The 17,126-nt window shown below is 35.7% G+C and overlaps 1 protein-coding gene across 6 annotated transcripts in view; it reads right to left on the bottom strand.

Moving 5' to 3' along the window:
• Positions 1–17,126, bottom strand: part of LOC149538186 (uncharacterized) — a 102,683-nt gene that overhangs the window by 29,195 nt on the left and 56,362 nt on the right. For 5 of the 6 annotated variants that reach the window (XM_089799576.1, XM_089799577.1, XM_089799574.1 and 2 more), the window contains exons 2-7: positions 8,129–8,400; positions 7,334–7,994; positions 7,040–7,239; positions 6,697–6,941; positions 5,654–6,595; positions 5,130–5,242 (exon numbers count right to left, since the gene is read on the bottom strand). In XM_089799576.1, the coding sequence (XP_089655702.1) occupies positions 5,658–6,595; positions 6,697–6,941; positions 7,040–7,239; positions 7,334–7,994; positions 8,129–8,400 (2,316 nt within the window). In that variant the 3' untranslated portion in view covers positions 5,130–5,242; positions 5,654–5,657. Of the gene's footprint in view, positions 1–5,129; positions 5,243–5,653; positions 6,596–6,696; positions 6,942–7,039; positions 7,240–7,333; positions 7,995–8,128; positions 8,401–10,036; positions 10,216–17,126 lie in introns of all 6 variants that reach the window. The other variant, XM_089799578.1, reaches the window with a different exon arrangement.

Here is a 17,126-nt window from a genome sequence, read left to right as displayed (position 1 = left end):
GCTCATAAAATGTTACCTATATCCCAAAAAACAATGAATCTTCCTTCACAATTCAACAGTCTTAATTTATTTTGTATACTTCATTAGTAGTGATTACTGTTTTTGAGTTTTCATCTTATATGTATAAGAAAACAAACTTTTCTAACAAACAATCACTTGATTGTGCATCTTTCTATGGCCTAGGGACCACAAATGATGTCAAAATTCAAATAATGTGTATTAAAAGGCTCCCCCGTTCCATTGAATAAGTTTCGACAACTACTCCTGCAAGGGAAAGTTGCTAAATACACATGAAACTCATTAAAAATAAAGCATCAACCAAATGGAAACCACTGCAAGTGCAATAAAATTGCATGCAGGAAACTGCCGTGCCAGATATATGTCATAGTTGTTCTAGAAGGGACAATCACACAAAAGCCATGCATGTATGCTGTAACTACAAATATGTAATTTGAATCAAATTTAGTTCAAAGGAAACCTTTGCATTGTTAACTTTAAGTATTGTTAGGGTGAATAGCATTGGAGTTATTATTCATGCAATAAAATTGCATGCAGGAAACTGCCGTGCCAGATATATGTCATAGTTGTAATGCAAGACAGAAATAAAATACCAATCAAATATTAGCACACAAAAAACAACAAAAATGCAATTAATGATACAACAAAACTTTAGAAAACAACCAACATAAAAAAACACAACACCAAACACCTAAATAAGGAAACCAAAGAAATAAGAAAACCCCAAAAGAGAAATCGAAATAAATTTATTAGGAGTTAATATATGAGTTAGTATCTATATTAATTCCTATTAATAAATTCAAACAACGAACTACCCCACAATATTATGAAAAACCTCAAGAAAATCCTAATAAAAAAAAGCAAGACAATGAGAGAGAATCAATCCAAAGAGTAATCTGATATGGAGATTAATATATAAATGAATTGGATAGATAACAATGAATGAATGACTTGCTTTGCAGCAAACAAGGGAAATCTACTCTAAAATTCGAAAATTAGCTTAAAAAACTAAAGGTTGTTAGCTCAACTAAGTGAAGCTATTATTAGTCTAATCTAATAAAAGGAAGAAGAGCCTAAGTTCCACTTAAGTTAATAAAGGAATGGACAAATTAATTAATTAATTCAACAATGTCCTAATTACTCCAACCCCTCCCCTTAAGATTAACTTAAAGAATGGCTAAAAATCTAAGATGAATGCAAAGATGCAAGCATGAATGAGTCCCAACGACAAGGCCTGATTTGGTACCCATGTACAAACCAATACAACTCTTGTAAACATATTAAAGGACAAAAACCCTATAGTAAAAAACTCCTCTCCAAAAGAAAGAAAAATAAATACAGCGAAGTACATGTGACAAGAATGAATGAAGGACTTTACATGTCCCCCCAAGTGTTGAATTGATCACATAAGTGCAATCAATTCCCCAGCATAATAGAGAGAGAGAGAGAGAGAAGCTAGAAGCCCCCACAATGAAGAGTAGCTCATGTGCCAATGATGAATGCTGGAAGACAGAACATGATACACTGCCTACCAATTGAATATGTTCCACTGCCTGCAAGCAACATTTCTCCCCTTACGAAGAAACAAATCCACTAGAGAAAGAAGAAGCCACACCCATAAACTGGAAGGGATAGGAATCCAGATCCAAACCGTGTGCCTCTAGAAATTGCTCAAATGTTGCCATGCATATGAAAGATGATGATGCCACAAACCAAATAGGTCCATGCCTAATCAATATAGAAGGTGGCAATCCAGTACTCTACAAAGACAGATGTAGAACAATTTTCATGTGTGATGAAGATGGGTTGACAACATTGATGAGGTTGTCAACAAAGAGGAGATGAATGTCCTCTGGACAATCCTCTGAATTTGCAATATGAGACTCAAAATGTCAACATTGATGAGGTTGTCAACAAAGAGGAGATGAATGCCCTCCAGATAATCCTCTGAATTTGCAATATGAGACTCAAAAAACAAGGATGATATGTCCACAAGATATGAATCCCAAGTACTTGTGCTTGGAAGTACAATATCCTGTTGCACTGAATCAATAGAGGTGATACATATGTGAATGATAATCAGATCAGAACTAACAAAAGATGCTAAAAATTGAGATGGTGTCTAAACATGAGTGAACAGAGTGAGAATTAAGAGACAAGTCTCTAATCTATTAAGACATAAAAGACTTGTTATATACTCAAGTATCTCAAAAGTACCACGATCATAGGGTATAAGATCTGCATGTGTGAGGGGAATGAGGTAATCTGCTGTAGGATACTCTGGAAACAAAGAGACATGAAAGTCTCTAGAAATCTCCCAAAGGCAAGTCCAAATGTGTGGGAAGTGGAACAATCAATGTCCAATAAAGCATGCATGGTGTCATTATCAACACTCGAACCAACCACTCCTAAAATATAGTCATTGATGATCCTCCAACCATGCTTGCCCCTCTCTAAGTCTGGTTGAGGGACAAGTCCATATAGATAGGGAAAATTCAAGCTATCTAAGATGTGTCCAGATGCCCTTTTGCCGAGACTCGTAATTGCCCTTTGTAAGGCCAATAACAGGATGATTAAAAAAGCTCATGATACCTCTTCAAAATGAAATAATCAAGCCCCAAAAACATCCATACATATAAAGCAAATCAAATATATCCCCCTCCAACAAACGGATCCATTCCAGGTGCCAAAATGTCCAAGCAATCATCTAGATAGTGAAAACACAAAACACCTCTCATAATTGCCCTTTGTAAGGCCAATAACAGGATGATTAAAAACGCTCATGATACCTCTTCAAAATGAAATAATCAAGCCCCAAAAACATCCATACATATAAAGCAAATCAAACAAATCCCTCTCCAACAAATGGATCCATTCCAGGTGCCAAAATGTCCAAGCAATCAGCTAGATAGTGAAAACACAAAACACCTAAACAAAATATACTGGAGGAAAAATCTAGAAAAAGTACATGTATAAATCTGAAGAGCTCTGAGTCACCTTTTCAATGCCACAACAATCACAAAACTCCAAAATATTGGTTAAAAATTATGAGCTCAAGTTGAAACTGAAGATCTATCTCTAACTAATTAAAGCAAAATCTTGGAATTGAATCCACAAGTCAAGTCGCCATCACTGACGAGTACTTGGAGATACCATTGCAGCAATATTTTGTTTCCTTAATTTCAATATCATATGATAGAAGTTATGTCAAAAAGAAGAATAGGCTAAATCTAGCCAACGAATATCCAGTAGACATGGCTCTTCTGATCAGATTTTTGTAAAATCTGCTTATTGCATGCAATATCTGAGAGATATCCAAAAGGTTTTTTGGGCAAAGAACATAACCAAAAATGTTTCTTTCTCAAAAATCTATAGAGAAGAAGTTATGACCGAATCTTGATTTTTTAATCTTTATGCTATTTTTAGCTCCTTTCTTCTTCTTTTTTTCTTACAAAATTTGATGAATATTGGCAAACTAAAAGTGACCCAGATGGTTTTTTGTGGATGTGAAGAAAACTCAGAAATTGTTTTTCTCATAGACGAGCCTATTTTTCTCGTTAGGTTGGATCTCTTAGAAAATAGACAGGAACTTAGCAAATCTGGTGCTCTAATTCAAAGTTGGAGTTATTTATTCAACCCCACAAGCTCAAAAATCACCTACAAGCAAAACACTTATCACATTTAAAGAAAAGAAGCCCTGACTAATGCTATCCAACCAAGAGAAAAATAGATCCAAATAGGAATCTAATATTGAGATTAACTTGCAAATGAATTGGATATATTAGCTCAACTAGGTGATCTAGTGAAAGGAAATAACACCCTAAACTAGCTTAGGTGAATAAAATTATTAAAGAACCTAATTAATTAAACCATAAGATAACATCCTAATTACGCCAATGAATCATTGCTTTACGACTAAAGAACAATGACATAGGTGCATATACATGAGATATTGATCACAACTTTATGATTCCAAAATAGCATTATGTTGCTATCTATGGTTCATGCAAGAATATGAAAATGATATGGATAGTGAAATAGAACAAGTAACTATCAATGACAAGCATTAGGTTTCCTCGCAAAAAACTGGAACCTCAAAGAAAAGAATTCTGTGATTCAGCTTGTTATTTAGGAAAAATAAAAAGAATTACTTCAAAAATAAAATACCACTCATCAGAAAAAAGCATGTCCATGCAAAACTTATCATTACTCATTAGGGTACATAACTTCTATTTGTTTGGATATTTAAGCTAGGTGTGTTGTTAATTGTAAAATTTGTACCCTTCCATTGTTTTTGTAGTCAGTTCCAGTTTTGGGTTTCGGCATTTAATATCTTGTTAAATATCTTAACAAGCTCTAAAATCCTTTACTTCCATTGGTGAGCGCATATTGTTTAGTCCTGCTGTTGACTGGATATTTGTTGCCCGATTCCTCAATAAGATGCATGGCATCCAATAATATTCAAGGGTCAATAAAGTCATACCATTGAACATCAACTATCACAATATAATTATAAGCTACAAAAATAGCAGACATCTTGTCACTCACAGGAACATTATCAGTGAAATATCTAATATTGTTCCAGTTCTTAGACATGACAGTTCACTTGAACCATCTAGCCTATTGCGTGGAAAGTTTGCAACTTTGCATAATAAAAATTACAGAAAAACGAAATGATATGATCTATCTAGATCAATTGCTTCTCACAGAGAGAAAAATATGTCATATAAATCATGAAGTTCTAGAGCAACATAAAAATAACAGAAACAAAAGCTCCAACTAGCCTGGCTTAGCCTGATCAGCAAATAAGTAAAGACAAACACATGTGTCACCATTCATTACATGCAGGATATGTAGGATTTATTGAAATGCTATGCTAAACATTTGATTTGACAAATGATAGTCATTTTGTAGATGCTTAAGCTATTATTCAAAAGAAATAAATAGATTGAATTTTATTTGTAAATGGAAAAGGGATGGAAGTATACAATTTCACTGGAAAACTGGACAAACTCCAAACATAATAAAAGGAAAATTTTATGCATGGTAAAAGACAAAATAATAATAAGCTCACTGCAGGGATGAGAACGAAAGAGAACGATAAAACTTACATAGATATTAAGCTCCAACCAGACATGTGAGTTAGCTGCAACAGAAATATAGCATTTTCGATATGCAATTATGCACTTCGATTTGGCATCATCTTTCTGACCCAACAGTGCATCTGAAAATTTGACCATCCAAACATATAAGAGCTTCACTAAATATTTGCGAAACAGAAAGAAAAGGAGAAGTTGAACCCTCTTCTAGATACATTTAAGGTATTGATTACAATAAAGACATATAACCAATGTTTATCAAGGCCAATCAAAGTAATAACAGAGTCAAATGCTAAACCATACAGATTATTCCTGTTAAGGCCATTTGTATTTGTTTAAAAAACATCAAAAGATTCATGACTGACTCACTGCCAAAACATTCTGTTTTGAACTTTGATCATGCATGTCATACTATTTTTTAAACTATTGTACTGAAGTGTGATTATTTCTGTAAGAGAACAATTTCAGCAAATCATCACATCTCTAATTTAAAAATAAATGCAAGAGAATTTTTAAAAGAATTGCAGTAAACTCACAAGGTCAATCTATTGAATTCATCTCCTGCCTGTCATCAATGTTGACGGCTGCATTCAAATCATCCTGCATTGTCTGCCGAGTTTCAATTGGCTGTGATTCAAGAAACAGTACAACATCTCTCATGTGGCTATTGACCATACTGTGAACATTAGTAGCAACACTGTTCTGTGCAGTTAGGTCTATCAGGGAATTGTTCACATTTGTTCTGGGGCTGGAAGTTTTATGTCTCTTGGCAATCCTGTCAACAGATGGAACTGCTTGTGGTTGGGGGTTCTGTAAACCATGACAGTGTGCTTCTAACTGAGGCACAGGCTGCAGTAGACCCTGATTCGATAAGTCAGTCAATCCTTTAAGATCATGTTGCATGCGAGTCGCATGTACTATTGCATGATCAAGAACAATAGGATCATCAGGTGGATTTTGCAATAGGCTTAGCATTATCTGACGATATGTCTGGAGGGACAATGAGGGCCTGGCTAAGTGATGATTACGACATACAATGTTAACTTTTATAACATGCTTACATAGGTTGCCTAATCTTGACCAATTACAATCGCAGAATGCAAACTCCGATCCTGGATTCCACACAATATACGCTCGTGTACGATCACTTTGGCAAACAACTTTAGCATAGTGAAGATCATCTTCATCTAGTAGAACATCTCCATCTGGAATCTGTATTGCCCTTTGCCACGAAGTGGGAACAATAAGTTCATCTCTTACTGTTCTAAAAGATCCACTTTCTTCAGCATACTGCTCAAACCAGTAATAAGAATGCACCTCAGTAGTTAGTGTATGCACTAACCAATCCACTCGCTGGCATGCATCACCCTGCAAGTCATTCACCAATTTTGGTTTCAGCCTGGCATGGTATGCCTCAATAGCCCCATGCATTTCCTGATTTGCAAGTGGCAGAGTCCTCATTGCAGTGACCCATATTTCTGCAAAAAACAATATGATGGTAAAATCAGCATTGTCAAATGTCAAGATTCTCCGTGGCACCATTGAGAGGAAAACATAGACCTGTTGTAACAACAGTTACCAATTTTTGGCAGCCATTTTGTCTTAAAGTACTCCAAGAAAGCATTTTGATCTACAAACACTTGCATAAACTCCTCTACAGCATCCATGGCAGTGGGTCCATTCCGTGTTGTATACAATATGCTTCCAAGGCGCTTAAACATCTCACGTTGCACATCAATGTGGCTACATCTTTTTATTATATTTCTTAGCCATGCACGACGAATGCGCCATAGGCATAATAAAATGCGACATTGAAACACATCTCTGCAAATAAAACCATGAAGGTCAAGAACTCTGAGAACATCATATTTTGCTGCAACAACATGTTGATACATTCTTTATGCTGAGTCAGGAAAACACACCTCACTAAAGAAATATCTGTAGCTGCATCATCAACCAGAAATGCATAAGGCTTCCATTTGGGGTCCTTGGTGCGAGCTCTATCAGAAAATGCTCCCATCCACTTGTGAATACTATGGCTTGCAATACTAGGAGTTATAATCCATGCAACAGGAAGAGCATTTTGATGTACATCAAAGACCAACAAAGTATACAATGGATACTGCATATACAATAGCGAGGGTTATAAATTGCACGTATATCTATATGATTAGGATTAGGAGAATATACATAGGAAGTATGGAGGGAATACAGACCCTGAGTTTGTTAGTCCCAAAGGTAGAGTCAGCTGCTATATAACTATTATGACCAAAGCGAATCATCTGCTGCAATTGCCATTCTGTTTGAATTCCCAATATAAAGGGTTCACTAACAGAGAAATCTTGATAGAAAAATACATGCTTCTGATGGCGTTGAACCCATGTCCTTATACTTAATAGATCATTTGAGTCCAGTTCATATGTAGATTGTCGGATAACTCTCTCCATGTTCCGAACATCATTCCTAGTGAGAAGATCATCACGATTGCTAGGACCCCCATGTTTCTCGACTTCCTCACTATGATTTTGCATTATGTTATCCATTGAAATACCAATATATAGCAATGACATAATGCGTTGGCGAAGCTCATCTGAGATTCGAGGAGCATACATGGCCCGAGTTCCAATAGCGTCTCTATCAAGTGACCCATGACAAGGTGAACCTGTCCTGTCTACATGATTCCTTTGGTTATATATCATAAGTGCAATAGATGGGCGAGTGTATAGGCGCTTTACTGTGAAATGGCACAGGCAGCCTCTCATCATATGCCTCCGTCCAGGCCTACTTCCTTTCCCAGATGATGGTTTATTGTTACTACCATCACCTGACCCAGGTTCACTATCCCTGTAGTCCTCTGGACCATATGAGCACCAATATCTGCATAAATGTGAAAATTTTTGAGAGAAATACCACTTAAATGAAGACATATTAAATAACTTAGTAGTTATAACAGTAATATGTTAATGCTAGTGCAATGAAAGAACTTATATTTCATAAAGCTTGAAACTCACATGGTATACTCAAGATAACCATCAACCCTAGGCCTACTCAAGCTGCCTTCTGCTCTCTTCCTCCTTGATTCAATGCGGAAACTTGCAGGACAGTCAGCATTAGTTGATTCTCCTCTCACAAAATCCCCAACTCTCGAAAATGGTATGAGAGCAATATCATCACCACCTTGACGACCACCTTCCACCTTGACCCAATTCAGATGAGCTGCAGAAAACTCTGCACAAGGTGGATCTTGGACAGGAAGGTTAAGAATATCCTCCATTCTTGGTATCTGTATACAACAAAACAGAAAATACCATATATGAGTAACAACAAAAACATGAAAGCTTTCAAACGAGTACAGCAGCAAACCTTCTAGCTAAGTAACATTACAGAATTAGAAGAATACTGTGCAAACTTCATCTATATGAGGTACTATACAAGATATAAAAGCATATAACACTATTGACACAAAAAACAGAATTGACACTAAAGTTACTTTAGTCACATCACACACCAACACACTTGGCATCTAGACTGCACAAGTATTTTCACAGCTCTACACTCATAGGCAAATCACATTTTAAATAATATTCTGAAAGCAGCCTACTAATTGTGGATCTACTCTTTACACATACAACATTTTCAATCTAAATGAAAACAGGGTGGTAACTCCAGAAATGAGTGCTAGGCAAGATAGGAATCTACCATTGAATTTGTTCGCATATTTATGTGTTTGCAATGCATTTTTTTATTAATCTCAGATTTGCTGGCATCTGCGGCAATATTGGGTGCTAAACCCAATCAATAGAATTGCCATATAAGCATCATCCCATTTAATGTTTCCAGAGTATTTATGCAAACCTGGCAAATGCTGATGACAACCATAAAACTGTCTGATGTCCAACAAAATCATGTCCACATTCCGGAGTGAGAACACATATGCCCATGATACAGAATGGTAAAAGGCAGCCATGCTCATTACATTCTTGCTTATACTGTTCCTCTATTAAAAGCTGTCCTCAAATGGTATCTTAAGGAAAGAATACAAGCATAAAATAGGCATTGCCTCATTCAATAACACATCTATTTTGTTTGACAAAGATTGCTACCACTTGGAATAGATGTGGCCCAATCAGAACTCAAAACTTCTTGATTTAAGCCTAACATGATTGAGAACTGTTGCACATAATGCCAGATTGTATGTCATGGATAAAATGAATGTTTATATTATTTTAAGTTACTTTATGGCTCATCCTCCACAAATATAATTCTTAAATATCATCCAAAGCAGTTTAATCTAAGGCTTTCATATGTCCTTTGATTGACAACTTTCATAAAAGTGGACCTAAATTGTGTGCACATGATCTGTAGCTGTGTGCTAATGTGAAATCTACAATTGCACCATGTCATACAATATCCTATTGATTGGAAACTTCTAAAAGTGCTTACTATTTCCTTAGTAGTCCATATTGACAGAGATATTTGAATGTATAATACATCAACCCAGATTTACCTTTACTAATGGGTCAACCCAACACACAAATATGCTACAGAAATTAACATGCATAAGGCTCAAATTTTTAGCCACTACAGCTATGAGCAGCTATCTACATCTTAAATTCAAATTCAAATTGTGCACATGGCTACAACGCATTAAATCAGATTTCACACACCTTTATGCTATTATCAACATGTCATCGATCTGAATCGCAGTACCAATGGTGCAACAAACAGTGTTGATTTTATAACTTGTAAAAGACAGAAAAAATTTATGTTATGAACAAATTCCATGCTTCTCATCAACTGAACATGGTCTCTATATCCTTTCATATGTACTTGAATATGTGAAATAGTTGAATAGAATGACAGCAAGCATATAAGAGTCAGAAACTCATAAGAAAAGAGAGATTAAGGCAATAATTTACCCTGATGTGGGAAAACTCAAAAAGAGTGGGGTTGTGCTTCCTCATCCCCACTAGCATATTGCAAGATTTGCAAACAAATTGTTAAATTTGCGCCTTCAAATGCATTATGGCCCTCTTCCAGCACTTCCACGATGATTGTGAATATTCTTCAACAATTCTGCGATGCTCTACAACTTTACCTAGTCATCAAACACTAGCTTAATCAACAACCTTGACTGATACACTTAGCCAAACAGTCATCTTCAACCTCCAATATTCAAATTTTAACTCTCAAATTCTTATATTTGATCCCAAGGACCATATTTATGTTTACAAGTGAGCAGCAAAATTGTGCACGGGATTATAAATGCCCTCCACACAAACAGATGCAAAAGAAACCAATTCAACTTATCTCAGGTTCTTTGTTCTATTGTTTTTTCCTTTATGGGACAGCTTCAAATGCAATTGGACCCATCTGGATAAAGCCTATTTGTCCCTCTACAGGGTCATACCAATTTTTACCTGCCTTTGTAGATTTCTACATGCTGAATCATCAAATATGTCTGTTTCTTCAAGTGGTGGGAGCACTGTGATGTGTAACTCATTCCTAAGCCTCCCTACACATTTCGTTTTCCTTTTTTCTAATTCTTTCTAATTCGTTTTTGTGAAAACGTGCCTCAAAGAACTTCAATATTCACACAACCCTAAGTAAAGATGACCATCTCAATCAACAGATCTATGGTGTTTTCCAAGGTCCAATTCCAATCTCTTAGGCATTTCCCAATGTAGATAAGATAAATTTATTAATGTCCAGCAAGAGACTACAAGAGTCTAAAGAACTGCCAAGATACAACAAAAGAGACTAGCAAACAGCAGGAGCACCAAACCATGTCCTGGGAAAGCAAAACAAAGAGCAAAGAACAACACAAGGAGGTAGGAGTGACAGTGAGCCACAAACTAGCCGTCCCCCACTGCAGAGAAGAAGCGAACAACCGAAGGATAAGGCAGGAGCCGAGAGGTCATCTGTCACCTCTTTGAGCTACTGGTGGGCCGCTGCCGCACATAACTCCTGCAGTCCCTCACGGAGATAAGATAAGACAATTTATTAATTTACAACTAGAGACCACCAAAAGGGTAAAAGGGATAAAAAGAAGAAATATTAATGTCCACGACTGAAAAAAGTAGGTCTATGGGATTCAGCAAGTAAATTAAATTATAATATCATAGGGAAACTCTTCAAAACCTCCAATCAGATAACAAGTAACTAAGTGCAAAATTCTATCTACTAGGGATCAACCTTGAAAGGCACCCCTACACATGCTGGAACACATATCTAAGCTGTCGATTCAGTTCAGGGTACAGGTATGAGATACAGAATCAGGTACCTGGGTACAGGAAAAAAATTCTTGTGGTACGGATACAAGTACATCCACACAACATATATTATAAATTTGTGTGTGTTCATCAAAATTATAAATGTAAAATATAACTATATACCTATAAAAAGAGTGATACTCATTAATCCATAATTGCCAATAAACAAAACATTTAAATACCTCATATATCACATTCATAATTTGCAAAAATAAAATTCAAGTCTCAAAATGCCATTACACAATAAAAATTCGACTTGCAAGCCAAATGTTATATCCATTCCACAAATATTCAAATCAAATCAACTATGGAGGAGTCAAATTTCTTAGTCACATAGGAATGCTATAGGAAGAAAGCATATTGAAAACAATTCAAAAAGCTTCTAATGATTTTCCAAAGGGGCAATTAGCTTGAGACAGCACTCTTAAAATTTCAAACTGGCAATGCAACCTCCTGACTCAACGCATTCGATTCATTTGCATGAAATAATATCTGTAAGTCAATTCATCAAGGCCACCCTCGTGATCTGGCAGTATGTTTGAGGGTTGGCAAACTTGCTATTTTTAGTGAGTCTATTTTGAGGTGGTTTCTATTTTTAGCAGTGCAATGAAGGCACTAGTAGTTGATATTCCTATAATATCCCTAACCGAATATTCTCTCAAAACACCTTGAATGAATGTCGGAAATTTAAAAACAAATATATATTACAATGCATTTCAAATTTTTCCAGTGTAACACGAGTACTGGGGTACGTCAAGACAAGTTTTCGAGACGTGGGGAAAATGGGCATCATTTTCAGGACGACAAAGGGATGGCAGCAACGGGAGGACAGGGTAGGAATGGGTGTTGTACAGTATACATATAGAACTTGAAATGCTAGTTATGAAATGATGATTCAGTAGAACATACCAAATTAAGATACCTGAACATAGCAAAATTGCAACATGAACTAGAACCATTGACAAGTCAACATGGTAAGATATTACATACCCAATAGTAACATTCAAAAATCAAAGTTTGAATAGAAATTCAAATACTCATCCCAGTGGCGGTATGGTTGCGGAATGGCAAAGGTGGTGCGGGAATGTCTTGGGGACGGGTACTTTGAGGTTTGGAAGGAAGGTGCGAGTCCCTATGCTACACTGGACTTTTCGAGCAAAACTCCAATAAACAATGAAATAAAATAAGTCCCAAAATATTATTGCATCAAATCTCCAGCATTAATACATTTCAGAATTAATTTTCCATTAAAGCTCTTCACTAAAATAAGCCAAAAATCCGATCATAGGTACAGAAACTATAGCAAGATTGGATAATAGAAAAGATGAACTTGGAATACAATGTCAAACACCTGTATGATGTCTCCAACCGACAATGGGGTTTCATCCACTACCCAAGCTTGAGGGTTTCTATCCTCTCACCTGCTGAAAGCTGAAGCTTTTGAGAATAACTTTCAAAGAGAGAAAAGTGAAATCCAAATCACAAACCAAGCATGTTGGAAATGAGCTCCGTCTCCCCTTTTAAGTGCAAGCAGGTGACTCTTTGCATACGAATTTCTGTTTCTTTATTTCCTCTTTTTTTAAAATAATATTTTTCCCCCACTTATGAAATTAAGTGCCCATAGATAATAGAGTGACATTACGATATGTAACATCAAGTTCTTTTACAACTACAAAATCAGCTGACTTTAATATTCTAATTATCTGATGAGATATATCTAAACTAATACTGAAGTTAATCTAAATTCTAAATCTATTTTAATTACTGAATTTCAAATTCATTCTAACGTTTGAAAATACTGAAATTTAACCCTGATCTGGATTATTGTAAAGAAAAACTGCAAACTAACATACTAAAAAGATTCGATTTATGATACATCCATTTCCAGAGAAAGAATATTTCAATTATATATATTGCATAAAAGAAATAAAGAAACTTAAATAAAACAAAGATACGTACTGATTTACTTGAGAGACTTATCCAATTAATTGACCAAGCTCTGACTTTGGTGAGAGAAGAAGCATTAACGTAGGCTTAACCTCCCAACCGCGGACCTTTTTACTTATCCCCACAAGTTCTAAATAAATAGAACGGCCCTCCCTATCCTGAGGTCAGGCTTGGGATGTTCATTGATCCAGTCATCGGAGTACTTAGGTGGGTTGAGGTCCCAACAGCTATTCGATTGAATAGCTAAAGTATTAGGACAACAACGCGATCGTTTTGTTGTGGCATGTTTGCCCTTTTATCGCCCTGGCCAGGGATTTAAGAGGTGGGTTTTTATAACCCGATCTCCACCGCTCAGCTTGACAATTAATTATCAAAGTGGAATTACATGAGCTTTTCAGATTATTTTGTATAATATCAATTAGTGATGTCTTTCTCATTTTTCTTTTTGTCAGATTCATCTACACCTCACACCATCAACAGATCTTTTGATTAGTGATTCCTCGGTGCCTGAATCTGTTACATCTTATACTTTTTCATAAGATTATGACTTTGCATGCTCAGAATTTCTTTGGTATTCAAAGTTGATCATTATTACTGATTTTGATTGATTGGGACAGAACATTTCATGACACAGTTCTACAAATTTATGACACGGTTGACAATGGTATAGTTTTACAATCAAAAACATGGTTGAATGAAGTGGTAAGAACAAACAAAATAAGATGAGAACAAAAGTCTTACTACTTCCTTTATCAACACCATCATAAGTATCAACTACTTTTATTATTATTCATAGGTACAAGCTCTGTTGGCATTTTCTAATATGATGAGCACATGGTAACAACAGGACCCTATTCAGTGCACCCAACTCTTACATTTAATATCAACTCGACCCAGAAATGATAGAGAAAAACATGAGTGAAAGAAGTTAAGTAGATTTATCATATCCTTACTTGGCTACGGATTTCAATGTGCCCTGCTTTGAAAACTCTTCAATCTACCCGCAAATTCCACTGCTCAGTGATACGCAAGTAAGATCTCGTTTTTGCTCAACAGTATGATATCGCGCTAGGCAGAATTAAAGTTGCAGGTGATAACATCTTTCAGAATAGACGATGATTCTTAACCAGGCTTAAATGTATATGCCGCATAAGAATTTTAGTCGGATAGAACAGGATTCAAAGCAAAAGAAAATAAAGAACAAACTCGGGTTGTAGAATATAGAGGCTTTGAGACTATAGCAGAATCATAAACAGACGGAAATTGTTGTTACTGCCCGAAAACGACAAAGACCACATATAAATTGATATTGCACGGCTTTACAACTTCTGCCATTACAAGACTACAATGCGATTTGAATTTCCATCGATTGGAATATGAATCATTGGAACAAAAGGGGGAAAAAGTTTTATTAATATAATTTAATGTTATATTATTATTTTGGTTAAATTATAATTAAGTATATACAAGGTGACATTATTGTATTATAGATCTAATATAATAGTGCCACTTTGCAAATATTTAATTGTGATTTTAATCAAAATAATGATATATTATTAAATGATATTACTATTTAACAAATAAAGGTAAGAATTTTCTTATTTGGTTTTTAAAATCTTATATCATTTTTAGCTCATGTAACTTCCCACTTTGAAATTTGTTGTCAAGCTTTAACAATCCTGCCATGGCGACTTTTGATCAAACCTGATATTCCTGATAACTAGGTCATATGATCATTCCATTTCCGTATGACCTCATTTCGTAATGCTTCCCCTCCTTCTCGAGTCTTTATCCTACAGCCTTCAAAACAATCATTCTCACCAAAACATCAATTTCATAATTCATAATTTGTTAAATAATATCGTTAGGATTTTCGTCATAAATAATAACTGACTGAACAACGGCTAAAAAAAAAATATTTTCATGATCACAACTGCTAGAAACTATATTCACTTCACATGAACACAACGGCTAAAAACTATATATTCATTTAGTTCTTTAAATCGATGCAACGCCTTAAGGTAACTGCTTCAATTTCACATGAACATGAATAAATAAAACAACTGCTATAACTACCATGATGGAACAATGACTAACTTCACTTGAACTTGAAAATTTATTCTAGTTCAACGGCTAATTTTAACTAAGAGAAATTAGGGCAAAAATTGGGATGTAACACGATATGACTTAAGTTATATAGTCACTTTATAATAAATTTGTTAGATCTTCAAGTATTAAAATCTCTAACCATGCGGACTCAGATATGCATGTGCGTTAGCTCGCCGAAAAGGTCTCGACAAGATGCTCCTAGTCCAATCCTGCAATGCCAAATATTGAGTCTGCTGACTTACTAAAAATAGTAAGTGTCTAGAAACTCCATTGAAGCATTCCTGATTAGCCCGCAACTGAAATCACATAGGCCAAAAACTGCTCTGATCACATCAAAAACCTGGTTTGCCCATGGGACCAAGGCAAAACAGGTTATTGCCATAATGAAATCCACTAGATAGAAATGGGGACATGACACTTCATCAGCAGTGGACTGAGCATATTCATGGAGTTCATGTTTAATAATTAATAATTATTAATGAGGCTCCTATTATTAAAAGGAAAGTATCTTATTTCATGTTATAAAATGGAATTGTGATTGTGAAGCCTCTTATGTGAAAAGTGTCTACATGAAGCTATGTGCTTAAAAGATATTTATTTAAAAGAATTAGTTGGAAGCTTCTAAATGAATGGTGTGTTGATGAAGCAACCTTAATGAAAGGTGTATGTGAGAAGCCAAGTGCTTTATAAAAGTGGCTTCATGTAGCAATTAGAATGATCTCTTGTTTATTGCTTTTTGATAATTCTTGTGAGGGCTTGAAGCTGGGCTTTGTCGCATTCAATCCATTGCAGAGGTATAGTAGATTTGAATTAAGCTTTTGCAATCTGAATTTTGGTGACTTCACTTACTGTTCTTACTGTGGCTGAAAAGTGATTTCGTGCTAGTGAATTTCGAGTCTGGTGAATGCCCAATTATATTTGCTGCTGGGTGTTATTCTAATCTGCATATTAACAACTTTCTGACTGTACTTCCTGTAACAGGAGAAGCAATTGTTGCTGGACAAATTGGTGATTAGCAGTTCTGATTTTGCGCCCCCATTTATATCTGCTATTGGGCGTGGGTTGGTCTGCAATTCTGTCTTGGATCATCTGCATTTAGAAAGCCTAACTTCCTGCTTATCAGTGTTGAGATTCTTCTGTTAGGCGTTGTGAATTATCTGCATTACCAGGCATTTGAACTTATTGTATTTAGGTGTCTCAGTTACCTGCAATCGAACACCTTCCCTGCTGCAACTAGGCAGCTGTACTTTAGAAAACCAACTGCTGCAATTGGCATCATTCCTGGTAGGGATCAGGCTGTATTAAAGACCCCTGATTTTTCCTACAGTCAGTCTGTTACAACACCACCTCGGCGTTTATTCTTGCCACAACCAAACGCCTCTATTGGCATTCATACTGGACTGCTGTGGCTGCTATCTTCCGGGCTGCGATTTATTTTAAAGGTTGCTGGGAGTCCATTGGCTCCCCATGCTTGTCATTTCTAGGTTCCTCACACTTGTTCTAAATTTTTATATATTGTTGCAGCGTGATCCTGAGTTAATAATATATTGCAATTGCTCTAGTTTTCAGTATTGGCTATTGTTGTGAATTGTCAATTTTGATATATATATATATATATATATATATATATATATAACCAAACAAAGGTAAACATCTTCATTCAGTTTAGTTAGCGTGAGCC

Source organism: Cupressus sempervirens, chromosome 9, assembly GCF_028749045.1.
Source record: "Cupressus sempervirens isolate cs-2001-9-10 chromosome 9, ASM2874904v1, whole genome shotgun sequence".
Taxonomy (NCBI): Eukaryota; Viridiplantae; Streptophyta; class Pinopsida; order Cupressales; family Cupressaceae; genus Cupressus; species Cupressus sempervirens.
The sequence above is the reverse complement of the archived record's forward strand: the minus strand, read 5'-3'. Positions and strand labels throughout refer to the sequence as shown.